Source organism: Meleagris gallopavo, chromosome 11 (genome assembly GCF_905368555.1).
Source record: "Meleagris gallopavo chromosome 11, MGAL_WU_HG_1.1, whole genome shotgun sequence".
NCBI lineage: Eukaryota > Metazoa > Chordata > Aves > Galliformes > Phasianidae > Meleagris > Meleagris gallopavo.
Window position 1 is genome coordinate 6262 of NC_139414.1, and position 25705 is coordinate 31966.

A 25705-nucleotide genomic window follows, 5' to 3' on the forward strand; every position below is an offset into this window, starting at 1 on the left:
AGTCCCAGTTTGGTTTGCCAAGCTGGCAGAGTCACAGGGGCTGGTCTGTTCACTCTGTCCTTATTTCTTGAACGTTAAACTGCTGCAAGCAGCACATCGTGGAATCATTTAGGTGATCAACTCACCACAACAGGATCCTCTTCCTGCTGAAGACCAGCTTAGTCTGGCTTGTGGAATATGGATGCATGTGCATGCCATAGAGGCAGTAGCCTGGAATGATGTGAGCCTAAAAGTGTAGGCAGGATAACTGACCTGGGGCAGTGTTGCAGCCCCATGCACATTAAGGGGCACACAGGCCAAGGAAAGAGTTGAGAGTTCTTTGGGGGTTGCATAAACTTGACAAAAAAAAAAAAAGATAGTGAAGTGTGTGGGTGACTGCAGTTTATCTCCTCCCTTGAACTGTGGAAGCAAATCTTGATCAAAACTTAGGTGTGCCAGATTCCTGAAATTGGCTACCTGGTCCTTGGTGACTTCACAACTTCTGCTAAGGAACTCTTGTGCTTTAGAAAAGGATCACCTGGGGCAAGGACACATAGGAGGTCAGCAACTGCCTACTTAGCACCTCTGGGCTGTAGCCCCTTGGAGGCCAGATGAAGTTGTGCTCTGAGAAAAGGCTGTTTAGCTTCCAGCAGCACTGTGGCAGGTTCAGAGCTGCAGCGTATGGGAGCTGCACAAGGTAGTTTTGCTAGCATGGGAGTGGTGGTGGTCAACTGGGCAAAAGCCAGGTGGTGTCAAGTGACATTCTGATGTATCCATGGGCCCTGCACACAATCTTCTGCCCTCTGTAGCGGGGAGGACAACAGGTATCCCAGTGTATCCTAACTGTAGTCTAGCTTATAAAAGCTTTGTTGTTTAAAAAGTTCTTGCTCAGACACGTGTGTCAATTCTTAGATTGAAACTTATTTTTACTGTGAAGTTATGAGCCTTGAAAGTAGGGATTTCTAACAAAAACACTGGTACAATCTTGAAGTGCAATGGTGCTAGTAGGCTTTGTTGGTGTGGTTTGGAGAAGGAATAGTTTGCGTTAGTTACTCTTAAACCTGTTATGCCTGGCAAACTCTGAGAAGCTCAGCTGTGTGACAGAGAAATGGTGTTTAGTCTGAAACCTATTTTTTAAAAAAATCCAAAGAAAAGATTAGGCACCATAATGATTTCATGATTTAAAATCTCTGTGCTAGGAAAAAAACTAATTAAATTCCTGACATCATCAGCTTTCTTAAAAAATAGTAACCATGGATGCAGAAGAGTCTTGCATCTCATTACAGTCAGTGTAGGATTTCAATACAAGAGCCATTAGCTGTGGTTTGGAAGTGTAAAAACAAAGGGAAAGTATGAGAGATAGACTTTTTTTCCTTCCCATTATCCTGAACAGTCCTAGAAGAATATCTGTAATTAATTAGCAGAGCTTTAACGTAGGGCAGTAGGCTGTAAGTTTTTTTTCTGGTGAATTTAGTAAGTGGTAGCATACCCGCACAATATTAGAGGAGACAGAATATATAAACAGCACAAACTTCAGGAAGTAAATACTTGTGCAGTGTTGCACAAGAAATAAGCACATATTTTACACTGACTCGTGATGCTAATTATATGTACATAGATATCTATCTCAGGAAGTATGGAATCCAGATGCATAAATCATTTACTACACCTGTCTTAATCCAGCCTTTTAAAACCAAATTTATTTGGATGCATGGTGACAACATTACATGTGTAAGGGATGGTGAATTAGCATGCAGACAGCAAACAGGCAGAAGGGAAACAAACTCATAAAGGAACTGATTGGAATTACTTGATGTCACTCTATTTAACAGGAGATGTACTATTTAGCACTTCATTTCAATACAAGTGACAAACAAATGATGTTCATTTACCAAGGCTTGACATAAAACAAGTGTCTTAAAGGAATTGGGGTTGATTCAATTCAGTGAGAACAAATTTTGCTTTGGGCTTCTGAATCAATTGGCCTAATGTGTCTAAAAGGCACAACACAGTGTGTTTGTCCAATCCTGCAGGCTCCTGTTGTGCAGTTGAGAGGGTTTATGCTTAGTCTTGCTAGTAGCAGTGTTGGCTGCAGAGATAGTAATGGGGCACTGAGATCGGGCCTGTATGTAGGGTTTGTCAGTTGTCATTGAAGCTTTGCTGAAATCCCCTGTAATTCACCTTTAATGATAATGTGAGCTTATTTAATGGCATTAAAATGAAAATCTGTCCTTCATAGGGAAGAAAAACAATACTGAAACCATAAAAGTAACCAGATAAAAATAACTTAATGTGCACCATTGATTGTGAATGAGAACTCTGCTTTAAAATGAATGGCAAAGTGCTGTTCATCTGTTACTTGTCATCATTTATAATGGTTCCGTGGGAAGAGGACTTTTTTTCTTAAAAACTCCAGTAAAGTTCAACCAGAGTAAAAGGATGATGCCCTTCCCTGCACGTAGCAGGGGGTTGAAACTGGATGGCCGTTATGGTCCTTTTCAACCCACCCCATTCTATGATTCTTCTTTAGGAATAGGTGAATGTTATGCAGTGCGACTTCCTGTTGAGATGCAAACCTTGAATGCCATTCTTTCAAGTAAAATGGGATGATCTGATAACTGCAGAGCTTGGTAAAGAAATTCCTATGGCTTTTAATGGACTTTGGATCAGAGGCTGCTCTTTGGTTCCATGCACATAGGTCAAACAGCCTTTAGGTTCATGTGTTATCTAGGATTTTATTAGTTGTGCATAGAAACAAAGCACACTTTGAGCAAGCTCTTTCAATAGAAATCTATGGAATGATACCCTTTTAAGGTGAAGAATGGTTTTCAGAAATGGAAGAAAGACAAATGGAGTTAAAGGGAAGAATGTGTAGATCTGCTAGTGAAATATGTTAGGAGATAAAGGGATCTGTATTGGAGGTTACTATCAATCAGAGTGTACCTAACATTTAATACTACTCTGTAGAGACCTCATAGCTACAGAACATTGTGCTATAAATCCATTCCTGTAACATGTTTATTCCTTGGTAACACTTGAGCAGAGACTTCATTGCTTATTTTGTATGGTGATGCATAAAATCCACATTTATATTCTTGCTGTATGCATATTCCATGTTTGATTACAATATATCAATTTGTGGTATGGGTTTTTCTCTTTGCAAACAGTCTATTTTAACGAGAAATTTCAGTATCCCTGGAGAAGTTATGAAAACAAGTATCCAGTCATTATTTTTTTTTTTGCTGATTTACTTGTATAGCATGTATTTTAAGTCATCTTGCTGCCCATGGAAGGGCTCATTGGATCTGGTGGGTGGAAATCACATAACCAGACTTAATATAAAGCACTGTTGAACAAAATTTTGCTGAAATTAACAGTCACTACTTCCTTGAGTACTGCCTATTCTGTTCTATTTCTCTTCTGAATGTTTTTCATCAACTAGTTGGAATAACTCTTCTTATTGGAGGTGGCTTTTCTTATCTATCATATTCAGTACCTTAGCTAGAATTTTGTCCTCATTTAGAGAGAGGCTCTTGCTGTTACGAGGAAAGCTCTATGTATTATAGTGATGGGAAAACAAGAGATAGTAAGAAAAAGAAATCAATGGTGTTATCTAAACATGAGTTGCTTAAGAATTCATGATTCACATTCAACTAAGATATTGATATTTAGTTGCTTTTCTAATGAAAATAAAAATTCTGCTATTTTCTTAAACTGCTAAATGACAGTAAAATACCTATTTTCTAAGCATGAGAACTGTAGCAGAGACCTTTGACTCTAGTCCAGTTCTGCCTCTTTTGATACAGGCTCTTTATTCAGCTGTCTCCTGAGCCCAGAACAGTTGCTGCATGGAGAAACCACACATTTAAACAAAGAAATCACATTTAAATGATGAGGCTAGTCAAGAAGTGTTAGGGGCTAAATACATATGCAATTGCTACCATAACTGAAGGGGTGAGGGGTCTGGAGTGCAGGACTTATGAGGAGCAGCTGAAGGAGCTGGGATTGTTCAGTCTGGAAAAGAGGAGGCTCAGGGGAGACCTTACTGCTCTCTGTAACTGCCTGAAGGGAGGTTGCAGTGAGCTGGAGGTCGGCCTCTTCTCTTCTGTAACAGTGATAGGACTGGAGGGAATGGCTTCAAGCTGCGCCAGGGGAGATATAGGCTGGACATGAGGAAATACTACTGCTCCAAAAGAGTGGTCAGGCACTGGAATGTGATTAATTGCCACTACCTGTATGCCATGGAAGACAGAAATGCAAATTCGTGATGGTATAGCAAGGGATAGAGGAGAATAATTTATATGATTTCCTTGCTTCAATGAACTTCTGTGGAAATATTGATTGCAAAGAGTCAAAAATAGTTGTTTACTTTCATCTTTCAACTGTTATGAAAGATTGGTGAGGAAAAAATCTTTCCAGGAAGGAAATAAAGCAAGGAAAAAAGGATTCTGTAGATAGTTTGACAAAGAATACTCTTGTTCTAGAAAAAGTGCTGCTTTTGTGGTTTTCTCATGAGAGAACTGAAGTAGAAATAGAATTGATTTTTTTCTAGTATAATTTAGAAGTATGATGAAAGCACACTGGACTTTTAGCCTGGGCATTAGCAAATACATTTAGATATTTCTATATGTAGGAAGAAGCTTGGGAGTCCAAACCTGATCAGATATCAAGGGCCTCAAATGTGAACACATCTGTGAGTAAAGTGGAGTATGCTCTTCTCCTCTTGCACCAAAATGTTTCCCAGTGTTTTCTGGATGAAGTTTTCTGGGTGCTCTGATTCTGCACCTCTATTTCCTGTCTTTGTTCTCCTTCTTGAGTCACTGAGAAGCAGCAGGTGACCTGCCTAGCATTCCACCTACACGGAATGGGAAGGAGAACCAATTTTAGCCACATATTTGAATTTCAGTGGAAGAGAGTAATAAAAGTAGAAAAAAAGAAATCTATCTTATCTCCTGTAGCACGTGGAAAGTCTTCCATGGAAGGCTGTTGTAATTTGGATGAAAAGGACTCTCTTCTTAACACAATTCCTGAAGTCTAATTCCTAACAGCTGCCATATGCTCTTAGGCACTATCAAGTTGGGCAGGCTTTACTCCATCTCCTCTCTGCTCTCAGCTCTTTGTCCTTCATTCATTCAGAAGTCTACAGGAGAATTCCTGGTGGCAGAATGCACTTTAATTTGAAATAATGTGGCACTTTGGTCATAATGGGTCAAGCAAAAAAGGAAATAACTCAAGTTCCCATCTTCTGTTGGTCAGAGCTCATTCCTGTAATATAATTTGGATTTTTTTCTAACAGTTCACTCACGGGTTCCTGCATGTGTAGTGATGCTGGTTCAACTCTGCTAATAAATTAACACTGTGATAAGGCAACCCACACCTGTTACATAGCCATCTCAAGCTTTTGAGGAATCACATCAGCTTTTGGCATGTGTTTTGTGCAGACAAAGCTGGGAAAAGATCCAGAGATAAATCTCAACTTGCTTAGGGCTTTAAGTGTCAAAGGTAGGTTATTAAAAATATTGGCCCTGAGACAAAAAAAAAATACAGCAGTTATCACACACGAGATGTAACACATGAAATGTAACAGCTTTGCACAAGTCATGCGTTTTTAGCCCATCAGCTTTCACTCTATTGCGAAAAAGAAAAAGTACTAACTACATTGAATTTTGCCTATCACAAGTAAAAGCATATTTGAAAGCTCTGGAAGTGAAAGAGCTAATGTGTCAGATCATCATGCCATTGTTTTCTCCAAACTCCTCACAATTTTTACTTGGTTCTTCCTACTGTCTGTTTTTTACGTTTCTTTCCCTCTCCTTCCTTCCCTCTCCTTCCTTCCCTCTCCTTCCTTCCCTCTCCTTCCTTCCCTCTCCTTCCTTCCCTCTCCTTCCTTCCCTCTCCTTCCTTCCCTCTCCTTCCTTCCCTCTCCTTCCTTCCCTCTCCTTCCTTCCCTCTCCTTCCTTCCCTCTCCTTCCTTCCCTCTCCTTCCTTCCCTCTCCTTCCTTCCCTCTCCTTCCTTCCCTCTCCTTCCTTCCCTCTCCTTCCTTCCCTCTCCTTCCTTCCCTCTCCTTCCTTCCTCTCCTTCCTTCCCTCTCCTTCCTTCCCTCTCCTTCCTTCCCTCTCCTTTCTTTCTTTCTTTCTCTTTCTTTTGAAGATGGTAAAAAAGGGCCTCCGAGCACCAGGAAATAGGGCTGAGCATCTATCTTCAACTTGCCAAAATGAGCCAACTGTCCACTCTTAGTAGCTCAGATCTGGCTTCCTCTTATCACCCACCTTTAAAAATGCGTTCCTACTCTTTGTTTTATCCCAGTCTGAACGTTGATCTTTTTAAAACATTAGGCTATTTCAAAGTTATCAAGCACTTTTTACATCTGCTGTTGGTAAACTATTTACTACGCAGCTTCTGCATTACGTTTGTGAGCCCAGTCAATCTGACATTCCAGAGTTACATGAAGCTGAAATCTCACTTTCTGATTTAAAAAAAATTACACAAAATATTGCAGGAACAAGTGATTGTGTTGAATCATTGTGAGTAATTCCAATATTAGTGGTTCTGTACATACGAAAAAAAGGTGTGCTTCATCCAAGGAAGAAAGAAAAAAGGATCATGTATCAGAAGATGAACTACCATGGTCAGTGGTAATGTTACTGGTAGTAACATTGGAAATATCTCCGAAGGTCCCATTTTGTCTTCCAAAGGAGATGTGAATTAGGGTATCACCTTGTAGGAGTCAAGTTATTGTGGACATCAGTGTAAAGTAGCTGTCCACAAGTATTCCTTAACATGATGTACTTTGCTAGTTGACTAAAATAGTTTTTTCTCCTCTATGCATCATACTTATCAAAACTAATACAAAAAGAAGTTGAGGTTGGAGGATTCCATCTTTGACATAAATAGTGTATAAAGCCTGATATAGGGGCTCTGTACAGCCTTGTATTCTTTGCGTCTAGTGCAGATATCTAAAAAATTTGGCAGAGAGGGACATCAGACAATTTGTAATGCTCCCTGAAGGGTCTTTGACTTCATAAGTCAGTTAGTGGATTGCACAGCTGCATAAAGCATTTCCATTTATTATGTTCATAATGAAATAATAGTTCTCATTTAATAATCAGCCCAAGTATAATACGAAGCCATAATATACTCCATTTCAGAGAATGAAGCATGCCACAGCATAAATGGCATATCAGAGCTAAATTCTTGTCCCGTGCTCTTTCTCCTTCACTAGGAAGCCTGCTGCATATCAAGTCTCATGACCAGAATGTCCACATAAGTATAGACATGGTCTTAGCAGGCTTTAGCTCCTAGTGAATGCACTTAGGGCTTATTGATGTTTGTATTAGTTACTTTTTAAGACTCTGTTTTATTCTGATTTAAAGGACTAAATTCTTACATGCTGACTTCACAAACAGTGCAACTGAGAGCTGTGTCTAACACTTTGATTGTTGAAAGTACATAAAACTCATTAAAACACCACCATTAACTCCATTTCAGAAGAAAATTCCCTTGGGATCTGGAACTGCTTGCCTGAATATCAGTTTTTCCTCAAGGGCTCATGTCTGCAAACAAATCCAAAGAGTATCATCTCTGGGAGTTACAGCAAGACAGTGCCTGTCTTGATACAGTCAGAAATGAGAAAGGTACAGCAGACTTGTCTCAGGAATTTTTGTGAAGTCTGTGAGGAGTCTTGGATGAGGCATGTGGTTGTCACTAGACTGGCAGATCCTGGTTCATTCAGCCCTTCAACCTTGTAAAAAAAACTTGGGGAGGAGAGATGTCAGTCTTTGGGCCTATGCTTGTGACAGATTCGCTGCATGGCACAGAAAAACACCTATTAGCAATTCAGAACCTATTTTTGAGGAAATAAAATGTGCTGTGCATAATAGGTAGCGTTATCACTACTAAGTAATCTATACTTCAAAGTCAAACATAGCTTTCCTGTTCCCTTGTTGAAATACTGATTGAATTTATCCTTCAATTTGTCACTATAAATTGCCTGTAAGAAATCAGAGCAGTCACTGAGAAAAGATGGCTAAGAATCTTTACAGACCTGGGCTCCTCCAGGGACCATCACAAATCTCATGCTGCCTCCCAAGTGATTGATTCATAGAGATGTTCTGATTTAGCAGGAAGATGCATATAAACTCATGTTGCAGGCTCTATTGGTGCCATAGATGGAGAGTCTCAGAGTACATTATTCCAGCAAATGTCAGCATTAATTTATACTTGCCCAGGGCTCATCTGCTTTTTTCCTGCAGTCCTGGAGCATGGTGCATGGTGTGGAGATGTGGGAAGGGAAAGATGACAGAAGACTGACCTCCAAGCAAAGGTGTTTGTGTCATTGTGTGTTATTCCCTCTCTTCCTGGAAGCATTATGTAACTAGAGGCAGTAAGCAGCAGCAGATGTCCACTCAGATAAGTTGCAATTTAAACTACTGGTTTGCAGGCAAGAACCACTAATGTAGATTTGCTGCAAAGGGGGGGAGCTTTCTTTACTGGTGGACTTTGATGAAAGTGGGTCCCACAGTATGGCTGTGGTTAAGGGGTCTCATTCATATGAAGAGCTACAGCAGTTGCTGTTCTACTCATGAACAAAATCCTACAGAGAAAGCTTGACACAGATTTAACTGACACACCCCATTCAACTTTCCTGTTTGGAAGACAACTTTCAGCTCAGATGGAGTTGCTATCCTTGGAGTTATATAACAGATATGTGAAGGGACCTTTTCTCTAATAGCAACTCATACATCAATTTGGTCTCTATGCAAGTCTTAGATGAGTTGTGCTGTGTAGCTTTATAGAAGCCGTTGCCCAAAAGAGTAAAGCAAACTGATGGCTGCCCACAAAGCAAGTTGCCTCACTTGACCACCACCTGCACTGTAGATTTAACAGGGGTTCTTTAGATTAGATTTCACAGAGCATGTTGCACCCTGCCGCATCAAATGGGCATGTACAGTGAAACTGCTTTTGCCATGGCAGTTTTAGGAAGGTTGTGATTTTTGTGTGAGATTCAACCTGTGATGATGCTGAAAACTTGGAGGCCAGTGTTGTGAGTGGAAGCAATGTCTGATCGTTGGTTCTCTTTACAGAGATCTATTTCAGTTCATTACTACATGATAAAGGCAGTGTACGCTGTTGTACCAGTTAAAGAGTACACTACTCTTGAGCTATACAGTTTTGTAATGAAGCTAAACACATACAAGTATTCTGAGGGTGGTGGTTAGTGGGAATAGTAATGTGAGGTGTCAAAGATGTTCATTTATTTTGATAAACCAGTTTATATTCTATGCTGCTTTTTTTTTCACATTGATTAAAATGTCAGTCTTGGCTACGAAGTTTACTATTTTTGACCTTTTACATAAATTGCAAGATGAAGATAAAAACAATTTGAACAATAGAATTAAGGGCAAACATATACATATACAGCATGGGCAACAACAAACAGGAGGAGCTGGAAGCCACCAAGCAGCAGGTAAAGTATGACTTAGTTGCCATTCCTTACCACTCCCATGACTGGAGTCTGCAATGAATGGCTATAAGCTCTTCAGAAGAGATAGGCAATGAAGGAGCGGCAGTGGTGAGGCTCTTTATGCTAGAGAGTGTTTTGATGTTGTTGAGCTCAGGGCCAGCAGTGATAAGATTTAGTTCCTGTTGGTAGGGATCAGGGGGAAGCCAAGAGGGCTAACATCCTGGTGAGGATCTGTTACAGACAACCTAACCAGGATGAAGAAATGGATGAAGGGTTCTGTGAGTAGCTGGCAGAAGTTGTACAATCACCAGCCCTAGTTCTCATGGGGGACTTCAACTTCCCTGATAGATGCTAGAAATATAATACAGCCCAGAGGAAGGAGACTAGGAGATTCATGGAGTCTGTGGAAGCTGGTATGTGAGCCTACTAGGAGAAGTGACCCATTAGACATGCTGTACACAAATTGAGAAGGACTGGTTATATTATATATATATATAATATATAATATAATAATATAATAATATAATATAAATATAAAAATAAATAAAAATAATAAAATAATAAAAAAAATAAAAAAATAATAAAAAAATAAAATAAATAAAAAATAAATATAATATAATAATATATAATATATAATATAATTATATATTAATATAAATATATATTATATTAATTATAATTATTTATAATATATATTAAATATATATTATATTATATATAATGATATTAATATATTATATATATATTATATTATTATATATATTAATATCATTATATATTATGATGTGTATGATGTGTACACTATCCCCACAGACAATCCAGTTCCCTACACTAAATTTGCTGTTGTCTTTGTTATATGTATAATTCAGGCTTCATAGCAGTATTTTGAGGAGAGAAGGGGAACAGGAGGTAACACGTTAGCAATGTGAGACCCAATTAAGAAAATATACATATACATAAGCAAAAAGACTTAGAATAGCCCAAAAACAGATGGGTGAGGAGAAGAGCATCCATCACATAAAGATGAGATGACAAAATAACAGTCACCTAGGAAAAGGATTAGCCATTTGTGATATGAACTTGCCACTCACTGAAAACAGTGGCAAAACTTCCACTGAATTAAATGCCTCAGTCCCTTGCACAGGACTGGTTGATGCTATTCAGAGAATAATGTATATATGCCAAATAATGCTGTTTTCATCAGATAAATTACTTGCCAAATCCATCATCCTGCTGCTTCTTTTTCAAAACTCCTGCTGAAGTCGGTGGGATTACTGTCTGTATAACATCTTTAGGATGGGGCACAAGGTTAAAACGCATGTGTGGCTGCCCAGGGCCCTTCCAGCTTGGCCTTGTGCACCTCCATGGATGGGGCACCCATGGCTCTCTGGGCAGCCTGTGGTTTACAAGTTCAAATGTTCTGAATCAAACTGGATTTTGTTTTACCAAAAAAAAAAAAAAGAAAAAAAAGGAATCAAAGAGATTAAAAGAATTAATCTCTTGCTGTCTTGATATGAATAAAGATAGAACCAGCGAAGTGCTTAAAAGATTTGCATTTCTAGCTATTAAAGTACAACTCAGACAACTATTGACAACAGTGAGAAACAGCTTCTCAGTATTTCTTATGGGAAAATGTAATGGTTAAATTAGCTGAGGTGGACTGTCCTGTTGCTCCAGGAGCACATTAGAAACATCCTAAGGGTCACAAGGAACCTTAAAGAAATAATACAACAATAATAGTAGCTCATACCATGCTTGCATGCCTGAAAGATTCTCTTTGTGAGAAATGCCTTGGGATTTGCGTCTCTGACAATGGTTTTCTGTGAGGTGGAGAATAGCTGCTGAGAACGTTGCATGCTGAAGGGCACTAAGAGCGCTCAGTGGTTAAGTATGCCAGGGTGGACAACGGGATGCAGAAGTGCTCTGACAGCACCCCGGTTCTTGTGGGGGTCTCAGCCCAGGAGGCAGCAGCGGGCACTGAGGAGAGCCCCGGCCCGAGGTGGGAGACTGCGGGTCTCTCGAGCCGCTGCGGGCAGCCGGCCCTCCCCCGGGATCAGTGCTCCTGCAGGTTGTGCTGCGCTGCAGGTACAGCAGCAATCCGAGGGAGTCCCAGCAGCAGCTCAGCACCCAGACCACGTCCTGAAAGAACTGTACTTTTTTTTTTCTTTCTCTGTACAGTTACAGAACAGGAAAATGACTCAGAGCTTAGTTGCTAAGTTTTATATGTGAAATGTATTGATAGGTGTGTGCCTATAGGATACTTCTTGATTGCTGTTGATGGGTTTTCTGGACTGATTTCAGAGTTCAGTGCCACTTGGAATAGCCAGCGCGTTCCGTGTGCCCCCAAAGTAGGATCTAACAGCTGAGCATTTTTTTTTATACAAGCCAACAGTTGGTCCGTGCAATCAGTACACGGGGACTTGTTTGTTGGTGCAAGGTCTTCTCCGTGTCCCGCGGTGACGGATGGCTGGAGCTGCTGCTCGCCTCGTGGGGGTTCTCTCGTGCCCTCCGAGTCATCCAGCGGGGATTCCGGGAGCGACACGGCACGTCCTTCCCCGCGCCATGCCCCGCTCAGCTCTCTCCCAGACTGCCGCCTGCATCCCCCGAGGGAGCGTTTCCCGTAGGACGGGCCGCTGCAGCCACGCGGCTCGGCCGCCACCCGCTGCCAGGCGCGGAGCTCGGCGGCCGCAGAGCGCTCTGCGAAAACTTCCGCGCCGGAGCTGTCGGGAGCGGCCGCGCTCGCGGAGCGGCAGGGCGGGCGCTGGGGCGGGGCGGCGGCGCCGGGCGGGAGGCGGCCCGGGCTGGGGGACTCGCGGCCGCCCCTCACTTTCCCCCCCGCCCTCAGACGGCCCGTGCCCCGTAGCGCTGCGGCCCGGTCCGGCCACTGGGTGCGAGATGGCCGCCGGTGGGAGCCGCGGGCTGCTGCGGCTGTGGCTGCTGGCGGCGGGGCTGGCGGCGGGGCTGGCGGCGGGCAGGGCTCCCAGCTGCCACGAAGTTCGGACGGCGTTCCAGCTGCGGCAGATCGGGCCCCTCAAGCTGGTCCCCGACGTGCCCACGGCCGGTCAGTAGCGCCCGCACCGCGGGGCGGCCGTTCGGGTGCTGCGGGCGGCGCGCGTCTTCCCGGGGTCGCATTCGGGTCCCGCTCGGCGCCGCGCCGCCGTCGGAGCGCCGCTGCCTTCGGCCCAAGGCAGGCAGCCCGGGGCTGGCGGGGCTCGGTGCACCGTTCGCGCGTTTCTGTAGAAGTCCCGCAGAGACAGAGAGAGCGAGAGAGCGAGAGAGCGAGAGCGAGAGAGAGACGTCTGAGTGTCTGCAGCCTGCAGGTATTTCTTGCTGATCTTCACCGGAAGCACCGGACTGTTTCTTTTTCCCTTCCCCCCCCAACCCCCCACGTTTCTTTAGGGCTACTGCGATTCTTTTGCTGAGTTCTTCCCGCAGAAAAATCCTTACAGGAATTATCTCTTAGAAGGCAGATTTGTAGCTGAGTTATTAAGGACTATTTGTTTTGATGGCTAGGTGGGGAGGTCCTGGGGAATGTATTGTAATTTCTGAATTTGAAAGTTTTCTTGCTTGTAAATTCAGAAAGTCATTGAGAAAGGCAGGAGTAATGCTTTGGAGGGATGTAATCAGCAGAACTCTGTTTTGCTCTGTTGAGCAGCGAGTCCACGGCGTTCAGTATTTGTGAAAATTGATGCGTAGTGTGATGTTCTTTTTTTTTTATATAGTGGAAAAGTTGCACATAGTAAAAAGTTTGTTTTGTAAGTACTTTCTTGAATTCATTGTAAGGGAGTGAAGTGCTTCACAGAGTCAGATGATGTAAATCTTATGAATGACCATAGATCCATCTGGATAATGAAGTCATTTTCCTGCTTTCCTCATGTTTTAAGAAAAATATTTGCAAGACTGGAACACAAAAGAGAGGGCTGCCAGTCTCTTACAGAACAGTCTGTAACTGCCTCTGGCTAGCATGCTGCATGTGCATGTGTCTGTGTCGGGATACCTGTCAGTCTGAGTTGTTAACTTTGTTTTCAGATCTTTTTAGAGCACTTCAACCCTGCAGAGGCTGTTGAAAAGAATTCTTAATTGAAATTAGTTTTGGGTGTGTTTTCTGCAGTCGTTTCTGTGTAAGAGGTAGGTTTGATAGGTTTTGGTCTGAGCAGAGGCAGCTCCCGTGGCCATAAGCAATTGCACAGTGCTGGTGATGTTCACCTTCTCTTTGCATAAAGCAGTGCAGATTGCATGCAGCTGGAAAGTTGTCTATGACTAAGACAACCTTGGTTTGTGGCAAGAGGATATGAGCAGGAATGGCATTCTGAGGCTTGAATCTTGCTACTGTTCTCTTGTGCTGATGGAGAAATCAGATTGCAGTTGGAGAGCTGTGTGTGAAAGCTGGTTAAAAAAAAAAAAAAAAAAAAGAGGTAAAACAAGGCTTCTTGTCTACTGTGTTCTGCTTTTCCTGAGCTCTTCCTGGAAGAAGTTCTCAAAGCTTTTATAGAATATATAAAAGACTGTAATCAAACTCTAGTATTGGGAATGAAGTGTGGGGAAAACCATGATCTGCTCTGGAGGAAAGATGCCTCAGAGATGGCTTCATTGCATTCCTTGTGTCATACTGAATTTTCTTGTTGAATAACAAGCTCTCAGAAGATAAATGGCAGGAGAGAAGGTGAGGGAGGGTAATATCCTTTTAAATTTTTAGTTTTCACAAAGAGGAAGAGGATTTTTGGAGCAGAACAGAGCTAAGGAAATGCAGTGTCTGTTGATCTTCCCTGTTTGTTAGGTGTATTTAGCTCTAGCAAAGCTCCAGTGTGTTATTGATGCCTCTTGCCAGGCAGCAATGCCTCCTGCCTTATGTCCTCTTAATTAATTCAGTAACAAAGCATTTTCCAGTGTTTCCATCTGGCTGTTATCAGTGGATATACCTTATTCTGCCCCACCAGGCACATAGTAGGGTACTGAGGGCCATTCTAAAAACTCATGACCAGCACACGCATTGGGGTGCTCCTCTGTTCTCATCCATCTGCATGTTGGGTTTCTCAAAGAAACAGAATTTCTGCAGTCATGTTATCTGTTTACCAGATATTTTCAGTCACAATAGTGTTGAAAGCCCTTGGCTAATTTTAAGCCAGTATTTATTGGCTAACTAGTACAATGAATCTGGCAGAAGTTAGTGTTACAGATTATTAAATTCTTGTAATCTTCAGGAAAATCAGCTGCTTGGTTGAGGAGGGAGGTTTTCCAAGCTGGACAGGGAGTCAGCAGGCTGAGGCTGACTGGTGCATAGTTTCTATCTCCTCCAGGTGGTGCTTGTTTCACACTTTGTAGAAGTAACTCCAGATACTGAAGAGTTTGTAGCCTGCACCCTCTGGTGTTAGTGCAGCTGCAGTGCTGAAGTCACCGACCAGTGGATCCTGGGTGCCAGCTTCATGGGGCCTGCCCTCATTGCACAAGGTCTGCAAGTACTGAGGTCTGAACGGCAGGCTTTGAACCAAAGCTGATCTCCAGTTGAATCTCACAACTGGATCAGTATCCAGTCATTAGCAAAACATGTATGATCCTTAACAAAATATGCATCTTGGATAAAACATCTTGTTAGCAAGAGTTGTAGTTTAGATAAAGCATTATGAGAATGTATTAACCTTTCCTTGTTTTGAAGCATGGTGTCAAGGCCTACGAGTACACAAACTTCCTTGGGTTCCTCTTTGAGCCCTGGCCAGGCTTGAGGTAGAATCCAAAGGCAGAATGAAAGCAGATATTTCCGCCTAATTGTCACACAAACTTGTTTATTCAACAACATAAAAGCTGGATGCACTTGTAGTGAAGTTGGAGACCTCCCCTGGGAGTGGATGCACTGCACAGGACCTCCCTGTTGCATGATGATAAAGCAGTGGGGCAACTAGTGCTGTATCTTTCTTAATCACTAAATTGCTATCCTCATGTAGTGATGGTTAGGTGCATTGCCTTGTTCTGTATTATACTTGCTGTATTGCTTCACTTATTATCTCACAGTTTTAAACTTAAGTAAAGATAAATGCACTTCTTAAGCTTGGTGCCTGTAAATTCTGTGCTGGTCCTGATGACTAGAAAACAGGTCTCCAGGCAGATTACTGATATCCTTCACAAAATGTATTTGCATGGGGAATGAGGAGGACTCCTGTGGAAAAATCATCTGTTCCGTTCTTAAAGTGTGATGTGAACATGGCAGTGGCCTCCCTGAAAGCTATCAACTCCTGAGGAGAGCTCTTAGAGATGCTCAAGAGACTCCTCTTAAATTCTCTTCCATAGTTTCACTAAAAGATGTGAGATTTTTCTGTTCTAGTGAAATCTATTCCGTTAACAAGTGCAGGTCCAGGAAAGAATAGTGCTTTGACATGGAGTGGAGAGGAAGTCCTAACAACAGGTATCAGCAAATCTCCTTGGTCTGTCTGAAGGACTTTGTTTTCTGCTAGTGGAGTCTGTAATGTATTTCTTGTGATGCTTTTCCTGAACAGTGAATGTTTCAAGGGTAATTTGCTGCAAGTAGCAAACAGATTGATCAGATAGAGATACTGCTGCTTTGGCTGGGATTCAGAGGAAGGGTTTTTTGTGTCTTCCCCAAGACTGGAAGTTGAAGTGATAAGCTCCTGGTTTTGTACTTTGATTGTTACAGGCTGAGCAAGCTGGGATGTTTTTGTGGGAGTTCCTAGGTGAACATTTTGATGAGTGAGAATTACACGTTGACTCCAAGGATGAAGAGCTGCATTAATCCTGCCAAGGAACTAAGCCTGTGGTTCCAGAGAGTCTAGATAACTCAAAGCTGATGCTTACCGCAATGCATGGTATTCCTCCCAGTCATGGGGCTGTAGTGAGAAATACCCTGTGAACCCTGGGTTGTATTACAGTGTAGCTGCACGTAGGCACTGGCTGTGCTTACACTTCTGTTTATTTATGGGCTTTTTCTCTGGCACTGAACACAGGAGTGGCTGACTGCATCCAAATTCACTGTAGGAAACTGGATGAACCCAACTTGGTTTCTTGGACTTGTCCACAATCAGACAGTGAATTGTATCTGAGCCAACACAGAAGTAGCCCTTGTTTCTTCTGCTGATCATGTAACCATAAGAAAATTCTCCCTCTTCATACAGGCCCAATTCTGTCTCTTTTGCTTCTTGGCTAGTATATGAGGAAAACTATATTCAAACATATAAGTTGTAGAGAGAAAATTGGGATGACTTCTGGTAAGCAAGAAGGATGTCTGTCACTCATATAAAAGAGTTCTAGGACATCTTTACCCCCTGAATGATAATCTTGTTGAGGACTGCTGAAAGGACAGTCTGCTTCTCATGCTGCTCTACTGCTTAACAAAGAGTGTCGGCTCTGGGACTCAATCCTGAAGGGCAGATTTTGTCCTGCAAAGTGCTTCTTTATTTGCTACTGTCATCCAGCACCTTTAAATCAGCAGCACCTTTACATCAGCAGTTCCTTACCATGTATATATATATGAATGAATATATATATATATACACACACACTGAATGTCCCATTGCAGAGCTGGACATGCATTACCAATTTATACATTAAATCTATTTTACTTTGTGACTTTACAAAAGAGTCCTAGATTCCTACCAGAAGCTCCTTGGATGTGATGCATGAGAGAGACTGTCTCTCAGCCTGTGGCAAAGCTTCTGTCATGTATAAAGAAAGGAGCATGAGCTAGATCCATTTTTGAATATGTCCAAAAATATCTTTTAATCTAACCATTTTAAAATGGAGGAGGTTGTACCACACTTTATTTTTTCTGTCTTTTTTTTTTCTCTTATCACTCAGCTCTTTATTTCTATAATCTCGATGAGAACACTGTAATTCCTCTGCTAAAGGTGCAGTGTTGAAACACATTTTGTTAATATCAACATTCTGTCATAGTCACTCATAAGCCTTGTGCTTACCAGATGTGAAAGGCACTTCCTTATTGGCTCTGGAAAGTTTTTGCCCCACCAGAAAGAGGAACTAAAAGTCTTTGGTGGGAAGGGCAATGTATGCCCAGGTTCCTGTTCACTTATGTGGCTATGCATACTGCATTCAGTAGCATGGATGAAGAGTATGCCTGGGAGAAAGAACTGTTGGATACAAATTAATGCTTAAAAGGAGTAGAATGGTTGAGATTTTTTACAACAAGCAAAGAAATAATCTTGCTTGCATGAGTTTTAATTTTCTTTTAGAAAATATAACTATCATGTCATACTGCTAGTTGTAACCGCCTTGTGAAATGTCCTTGGCATTACTTGTGCCTTGTTAGAGTGGGAGATTTCCTTACATGTACACCTCTACCAGCTTTGTCACTCTGTGAATAGCTTAAGGTAAGGCCAGCTGTGCCTCAGTTTTCCCATGTTGTTGGCTGTGGCATGATAATATTATTCTTAGGGGACTGAAAGGTTGCCAGCAAAGGGAGCAGCAGGACTGCAGCTGGACAAAGTATCAGTGAGGTACTTTCATTTCTTCAGGCTGTTATGATAGGAAAAATGCTATAGCTTTGCTTCTTTCTAATTACTTGGAAGTTGAACCTGAAAATCATCCATCTTTCCCTCTTTTCTTCCAGACCAAGTCCCAGGGAGGAAGCAGTCTTTCCTGAGTCTCTGAGCAGTCACAGGCTGTAAACGGTGCTTATGGTGACAGCTATTGTGAGCAGAAAAAAAGTTATGCTTTTGCAGCTTGCAGCTCCTCTGGAGTAACGATGCCTCCATCATTAATCTTCTCAGGATTTTATGGCCCTTCTCAGGCTCAGATCGTCACCAGGAGTGTTAACCTGAGGCTGGTGATGAGTGTAGCAAGATTCATGCCAGTGCTAATATCTTTCCTTCTCTGTTTCTTTTCCCAGTTGCCCACTCTGTAATGCCCTCATGGGAGCAATCTATATGCAAAAAAATCTGTTTAAACTTCCTTAGTGCCTCATAGAACGAATCACTGTTCCACTGCCAGATGGAAACATCTAGTGCTTGATGGAAATATCTAGAACTCATGTCTGTGAGCCTCAAAAAGTGTCCTCTGTGATTTGCATGACCATTTGGTCTAAGTGAACACGAAAGATTGGCTTAGTTATTTGGATCAACCTTTGCTGTAAATATCTTGACAAGGAATCCAAAAGTCAGCAGAGAATTGACTTTTCCCCTTGTCATCAAAGAGAGTCAAGGGAAGGAGCCAAGCATTCCTATGATTCGAGTGGTCTGTTCTTTTTCTCTGAATCTCTGTGCAAAAGGCTGTAGTCATTTAATTTTTTTTATTCTGAACTGCAATGCAAAATTGAGTAGAAACTTGGGAACAAATGACTGTCCTTAAAATATTAGTGACTCCCTCTATAGCATCTTATCTGCCCCTGAAGTTGTGCTATCTTTAAGTCTAATCAGAAAGTAACCAAAAAATATCCTCCCCACACCTCAGTTCTACTTAACCGAGGGGTGATACTAATGAAAAGGCATTAATGTGATAAGTGGAAGCCAAGTTGGCACAATAATAATTGCTATGTACATCAATAGAATAAATACATCAAATGAGTAAAAGCTTTTATGAAGATTAATCATGAAAACGAGCATGAACCTGAGGATCTGTGTCAAGCAAGACTGTGTGTGAAATGCATCCTGGATTAAAACTGATTTCTCTCTAAAAATGATATTGCTTTTAGGCTATATAAAATGAGCTATAGTTCCAAGCGTTATAAAGTCTTTGTAATTGAATCTTTCTCCCATGAAAGCATAAAATAGCATGATGAAGAAGCATATGTTTAATAATACCTCAGATAGATACTCATCAATTATAGTTTAGAGCACTGCATCTACTTCTAGGGGAAAACACAAATTTTGATGGATCAGAATAAATTTCCAAACAGCAGCCAAGACCATGATACAGAATTTATACCTGCTGTCTCAACCTCTGTCAGTGTGATCAGGTATCACTGCTTAATATGGTAAGAGCATGCCGATACCTATGAGGAGATATTTACAAATTCTTCATCCATTCACATTAAGATAATCTCTAAGCAATATGAGTGGATAAAATAAAGTACATAGCCAAAGATTTAATTAATTATCTTAAAGATGCATGTCTCTGCTCTGTTTGTTAGAAAGGTAATGTGTCCAGAATGCTTTGTTATGGGTCTCTTTTGTCCATTTCAAGAGCTAAATGTTTTTTGTATCAATATTAATACCCAGAATTAGATGCCTGTTTGAACTGCTTTAACAATTCTGGACTTTACAGCCGCCTTGTGGAAGAGCATAAGGACAGGATTTCTATCACCAGTTTAGGGTGTAAAATGTATCTCATGTTGTTGGGAAGATTTTGTCAAGTCCATGTAGAGTCATGTAGTCTAGTGGTATCTGATGGCAAGGAAAGCTGCATAGCTTAGAAATGCGGTGTAATTAAATTCACTGCTCTGTGGTTCAGCAGATGCTTAGCTGCTTTTATGTGGTTATTCCTAAAGTGGAAGGTTTCTGCACTTCTGTAATAGGGTGGCACTCCAAGACTCACATATGGATTGCACAGCACCTCTTTTACACAAGGTGCTGCACAGACGTGCTAAAGCCTTTGGCCTTAGCAATCTGAAAGATGAATTTTGGAGTATGTGTGTATCCTGGATTGCCTTGGAGCTGTAAGTCTGTCCAGCACCAAGTGCCTTTGCAGTATGTAGCGAACAACTTATAGAGGAGTAGTGACAAGTTTCTCTTATGGATAAACACTATACATATGCTATTATGAGTATAAATTCATCTATTTTGCTATTCCTAGTACAACAGTTTTAAAGGATGGTTGTTAATTACATTCTTAGTGTACTCACACATGCAGGATTAACAAATACGTATTTTACTTGTGATTTTTCAAGGTAGTAGTTCAAAGAATGTAGAAAGCACTTGATGGAGAAATTTTAAATCTCATGGATGATACCGTTTAATGTGTCATGTAATGACTCAGAATTCTCAGGATCAAAATCCTCATTAAGCCAGATTAACATCCTCAGGTACTGTCTTGCATTTTGATAGCTAAAACGTGAGAGTAAAACCCAAATGCAGCCAGGCAATTGCGTAAGAACTTCAAGCAGTAGAAAACAGCTATTTTCCCCCTAGAAGTTCTCTTTAATCAACCTTTCTCCTTTTGATCTGTATCGCTTAGTTGTTCTGTGCCATATTCTTCCCTGCAGTGTTCTTATTGGGTTTCCATTAATACCAAAGGTATTGTATGTAAGCATTTGAAGTGTGTGTGTGTGTGTGTGTGTGTGTGTGTGTGTGTGTTTGTGTATACGTATATATAGTATGTAAGCATATAAAGCATATATATATAAATAATATATAAATTATATATAAATAATATAATTATATCTATAATAATATATACATATGCATGTACATAAAGCATATATACACACATATATATGGATTTTTGGTTTTCTAATTATTTGCTTGATTCCCGAGGTCTTTCTCCAGAGCTCTCCATCGCACAGAATGTGTGACAGACATTGTGGAGGACCATTATTCTTTGAGAGTTTCACCCCAGCAAAAAGATTCTATGGTGCAGACCGCTGACAAGTCCTTTAAAAACAAATGAGAGAAGAATTTCAGAGAGCCACTTTCTGAATCATATCAGATAGGTTGTGGTAGCTTCGTTTGATGGCTAGTTAGGTTGGATTATTTCCGAAGATCCCTAGATGTTAATAGTTAAATGTATTCATTGTTCCAACAAGGGTCCTATTCAGAGGGGACTGTTCTCTGCTTGTTATGCATGCATAATTCCCATTAATGCTACTGGGGGTTAAGTGTGCATAGTGCGGGGAGGATGAAGCTTCTGTTTACACAGTCATGTTTGCACTCAGAGGAGAGATTTTGTAACATGTGAAGAATTGTTTGTTTCCATAGATGCCTTTACTTTAAGAAGCTTTAAATCTCTTATTTGAGGAGTGGATGAGAATGGGAGAAGGTGATGGTTTTTATAACTTAGCTACTATCTCACACTCCATACTTTGTCAGTAGTTAGTAATATTACTACAGTGCAATTACTAGACAAACCCTTTGAAAGTAGCTCAGTATCTGGAAATGCAGGGGTCTTATTTAGGTATAAAAATAACAACTGAGAATTTTTAGCTTCAGGCAGAAAGCTTTTCCAACTTTTTGACTCATGTTAATCAGGGTGACAAGATTTTGTGATTTATATACAACACGGTATTTTCCATAGAAAACATTCAGATTAAGATTCCTCACTCTTAGGTGCACATCAAAGTCATGTAAAAGCCATAAAGAAACTAAGTGGTGCTGAAGAAAGCCTTTCAAGTTCCAGAATGTGCTTGAACTACCAAGGGTTTTAAATTGCTCTAATCTCTGACATGGGTTAGCAGGGTTAGCAGTTTTTTGTTTTGTCGCAAATCATCCATGCACATAGTGCAAAGGGACTCTGACAAAGTTATTTTACTTTTGAAAAGGCCTCCCATTCTCATTTACATGTTTACTTCCACTTTGTTCAGGTCTAAGTAGAGGGGCATTTGCATAGTCTTCCCTTTTTTCTCAGTAAATATAGAGGAAAAATAAACAAGATTCCTACTATGAAATTAAAGCTCTACTCCTAACAGATCTTAAGGGCCAAATTCTCACAAAAGGTACAGCAACTTAGTGCCAAAGGAGCTGGAGTCCAGGAAAGCTTGCCCTGGGTGTTTGTGCTAGAAACTGTGAATAAGGCGAAGGGAATCTGGTGCAAATGGGGTGTAATTAGAAATATACACTGCTGAGAGCTTCTGAAAGAGTAGGGTAATAGAAAAGAGTGTTGGGATGGTCCTGAACTGGTCATCTGGCCCACTCCTGCTAGTGGGAGCCAGGATTAGTTGCGTTTAAAGTAGTAATAGATATCACAACTTTTTTAGGCTATTTATTCCAGTCCTTAAGGCCAGGCTGGATGTGGCTCTGGACAGCCTGGTCTGGTGGTTGGCGACCTTGCATGTAGCAGGCCGTTGAAACTAGATGATCATTGTGGTCCTTTTCAACCCGGGTCATTTTATGATCTTACTGCTTTGTTTCTTTTCCTAATGTGAAACCTGACTCTCCTTTCCTGAAATACAGGGCTTTTCCTTCTTTTCCTGTTATCACCTTCCTCTTTGCTTTAGTATTCACGTGTGGAAAAACTATTTGGGGGGTTGTGCTGCTCTGTAACAGTGTTCTATGCATTTGTACTGGTGATGGAGACAGAATAAAGCTTTTTTTTTTTTTTTTTTGTTTGTCCTTTCAGTCTAGTTTTGGGATATGTGTAGTAGTTAGTGATGTAGTCAAATGAGGTTTGTAACAGCATGCACACTTCTTCTTGGACAAAAACATCAGTCTAAAAGATAACTCCTTAAGACCTGTGTGGTCTTAAGAGGCAGGTATTCTTTTATTATGGTGCTGGATGCATGGGAAATGTATGCATGGGGAAAGTCATTCCACCTAACCGTGCATACCTGGCCCAAAAGATCTTCAGCTTATGTATATTATTTGTATTACATCTGTGACTGTTTTCCTGGATGGTACAAACTTCTTCAATACTTCCCCTGAAATCATTAACGTAGGATTCTGCCTATTTGCACATGCTCAGTCCTTTTGTGGTGTTGGTCCTGAGCCCCTTAGCGCTCATCTCTTTCTCCCTCTCTGTCTCTCTCCGTGTGTCCTTTAGTTGAACTCTCTGGTCTTTTTACTTTATTAGGGATGGAAAGTTCCTTTTGTGGATGCTTTACTGACTGCAGGACCAATGACTTCTTCTAACTGCTTCTTATCTTCAGAGTGGCCTTGGAGAGTGGTCTTGCTATGTAGGCAGGAACCTACTGCAAGCAATCTATTTCCTGTTATCAATGGTCTTTGAGACTTATAAAATTACATACTTTGGTAGTCTCACGTAATTGTTACAAAAATCTAAAATTAAAGTTCAGTAGGTCATGGTTCTAGTTCACTGTTCCATTAAAACAATACATGTCTTAATGATACGTTACAAAATCTCATAGATGCAAAGAAACAATAAAACAACCAAATCCATTGTGCTCGATAAATTCTTAAGCTATATTGACAAACTTCAACTTAATTTCATACACATTCTTTTCTGTTGTTCTCTCACATCCTATTATTCTCATATCCCATTATAAGAACAAGAAATATCAATCCTTCTAATAATGAAGCAAGACATCCTCTTAGTGACCATCTTCCTATCCCCTGGAGGACTTTATTTAGCCAGTTTTGTTAATCTGCCTAATGATTTGGCTGTCTTCTACAACTTTTCTCATTTTATTCATTTGTTCTTCCAAATCTCCTATAATATTAGGGATACAAACACAGTAGTGCTCTTTGTCCAACTTTAAAAGTCCACAGACCTCCTGTTCTCACTACAAGCTTTGAAGTCTCTATCCAAATTCTGCAGCTGAGGATGATGACCTTCAATCTCCCTGTTAACCCTGCTCATAGCTTATTATTAATAGGTCCCCCATTAATAATGATGTTATTTCCCTGTTGAACAAAGGATCTAGAATTCCAAGGTTACTTGCTGGTGACTGAACACCAATGTAGATGTGTAGTCCAGAATCCATCTGAGGCAACCCAAAGTGAATATTCTGGTGAAAGGACCTCTTTGCTATATGCCTTTGAGGCATTTGTTTTACACTGCTCTGTTAATGTTAGAGCTTCTGTTATGATAATTATATGACTACCATTTCCTAATTTTTGTTCACAATCCCAATTCATCCTATTATATTTTGATCCAATACCCAATTCAATACACCATTCCTTCCTAACTGTATGTTGCTAATATTCCTCTTCAATTATATACTAATGTTTTCTAGGCCTTATTTTTGCACTGCCAATACTGTCCAATTTCTTCTGAAACCAGCCATTCAGTCATATTAATTAGATGGCTCCCCACATTCTCAGTTAGATATAACAGCTAGTCTGGTTTCCCATGTATGCTGTTTCATCTAACTGATGCAATTTTCCTATTCCTTTCCAGGAGTTGCATCTCTGAACATACCTTGCCCCTCCCATGGTACAAATCTACCTAACTACAACCTCCTGAACAGTTTCCTCTCCTGGTTGTTCTGAGTGGAGGTCACTTAGGTCATTAGGATTGTTTTTCAAACAGAGTTCAGATCTTTTAACAACAGTCTTTATGATTCCTGCCTCTTGTATGCTTAAAACGTGGTGTCTGATACTTCTGAACATTGCTTCTATTCCCCAGTATGTTGATGGATTATTATTGATACTCTGCTGATTTTTTTGACCTATTTATCTGGCAGTAAGGCAGTCATTTCAGCTTTTGTGCTGATGTATTGAAAGGCAAAGCTTTGGCCTCTTTCACTTCATCCTGAGTCACTAAAGCCTAACCTCCTTCCCAAAGCTGCTGCCATCAAGAAACAGCTCCTAGTCTATCTCCTACACGGGAGTATCTTGCAGGTCAGCTCATCTGGAATACAGTTGTCCAATAGTTTTGAGGCAGCCATGTTCCAGGTCTCCTTCATCTGCACTTGCTGCTAAGAATACTGTAGGGTAGTCACTCCTCTCCTTCCAGTAATACACTTTGGTATTTCAGCATTCTGCTGGGGGACAACCACTGTCACCATGTGTGGCACAAATACAAATCATCTTTTCTCCCAGAGTCAGCTTCCTAGCTTCCTGTATCAAGAGTACAGTGGCTGCCCTTGCTCTAAGTTGTGATAGCCATGCTTTGCTGATGTTGTCAAGCTGCTTTGAAAAGCACCCATTGTTTTTTTCCAAGGTCCTAATCTCTGTGTCGGGACCCCTGGAGCAGTATGCAGCCTTTCATGCACAAGCAGTTTAAATACATATATTTTTTCTTACTGATCTGGTGTTTGGCTTCTGATGTACAGTTAATGGCCCACCTTGATCTTCCTGGGGTTCCTGCAGCCCATACTGATGACATTATCACATTCTCCAGCTCTTCAAATATTTCAGATTCAGGAGATGATTCCTTTAATGTAAAGACCTGGGCTTTTTTTTTTTTTTTTTTTTTTTTTTTTTTTTACAGCCTTATTCTTGGTGGCATGTACTTGAATTTGAGTATAGTTATACCTAAAAGTGGCACAGGGCACTCAGGCATATACAAAAAACTGATGCCTAAATGTTAATCGTTAAAGAATGGCCTGTCCTCCATCTCCCTGTGATACCAACAGCTGAGGCTGTCTAATTGCTTAACTGCTCTTAACAAGTATTAATAACAGAGTAAGTTTGTCCCGTATCTGCAAGAAATTTCACTTATTTTTTCTTTATACTCTGTTGAGGATAACT

At 40.9% G+C, this 25705-nt stretch overlaps 1 protein-coding gene across 6 annotated transcripts in view; it reads left to right on the top strand.

Moving 5' to 3' along the window:
• Nucleotides 1–11965: 11965 nt before the first annotated feature.
• Nucleotides 11966–25705, top strand: part of LOC100543530 (glypican-5-like) — a 427109-nt gene continuing 413369 nt past the window's right edge. For 2 of the 6 annotated variants that reach the window (XM_085233255.1, XM_085233254.1), the window contains exon 1: nucleotides 11980–12504. In XM_085233255.1, the coding sequence (XP_085089381.1) occupies nucleotides 12006–12504 (499 nt within the window). In that variant the 5' untranslated portion in view covers nucleotides 11980–12005. Of the gene's footprint in view, nucleotides 12505–25705 lie in introns of all 6 variants that reach the window. The other 4 variants (XM_085233256.1, XR_014885612.1, XM_085233252.1 and 1 more) reach the window with 4 other exon arrangements.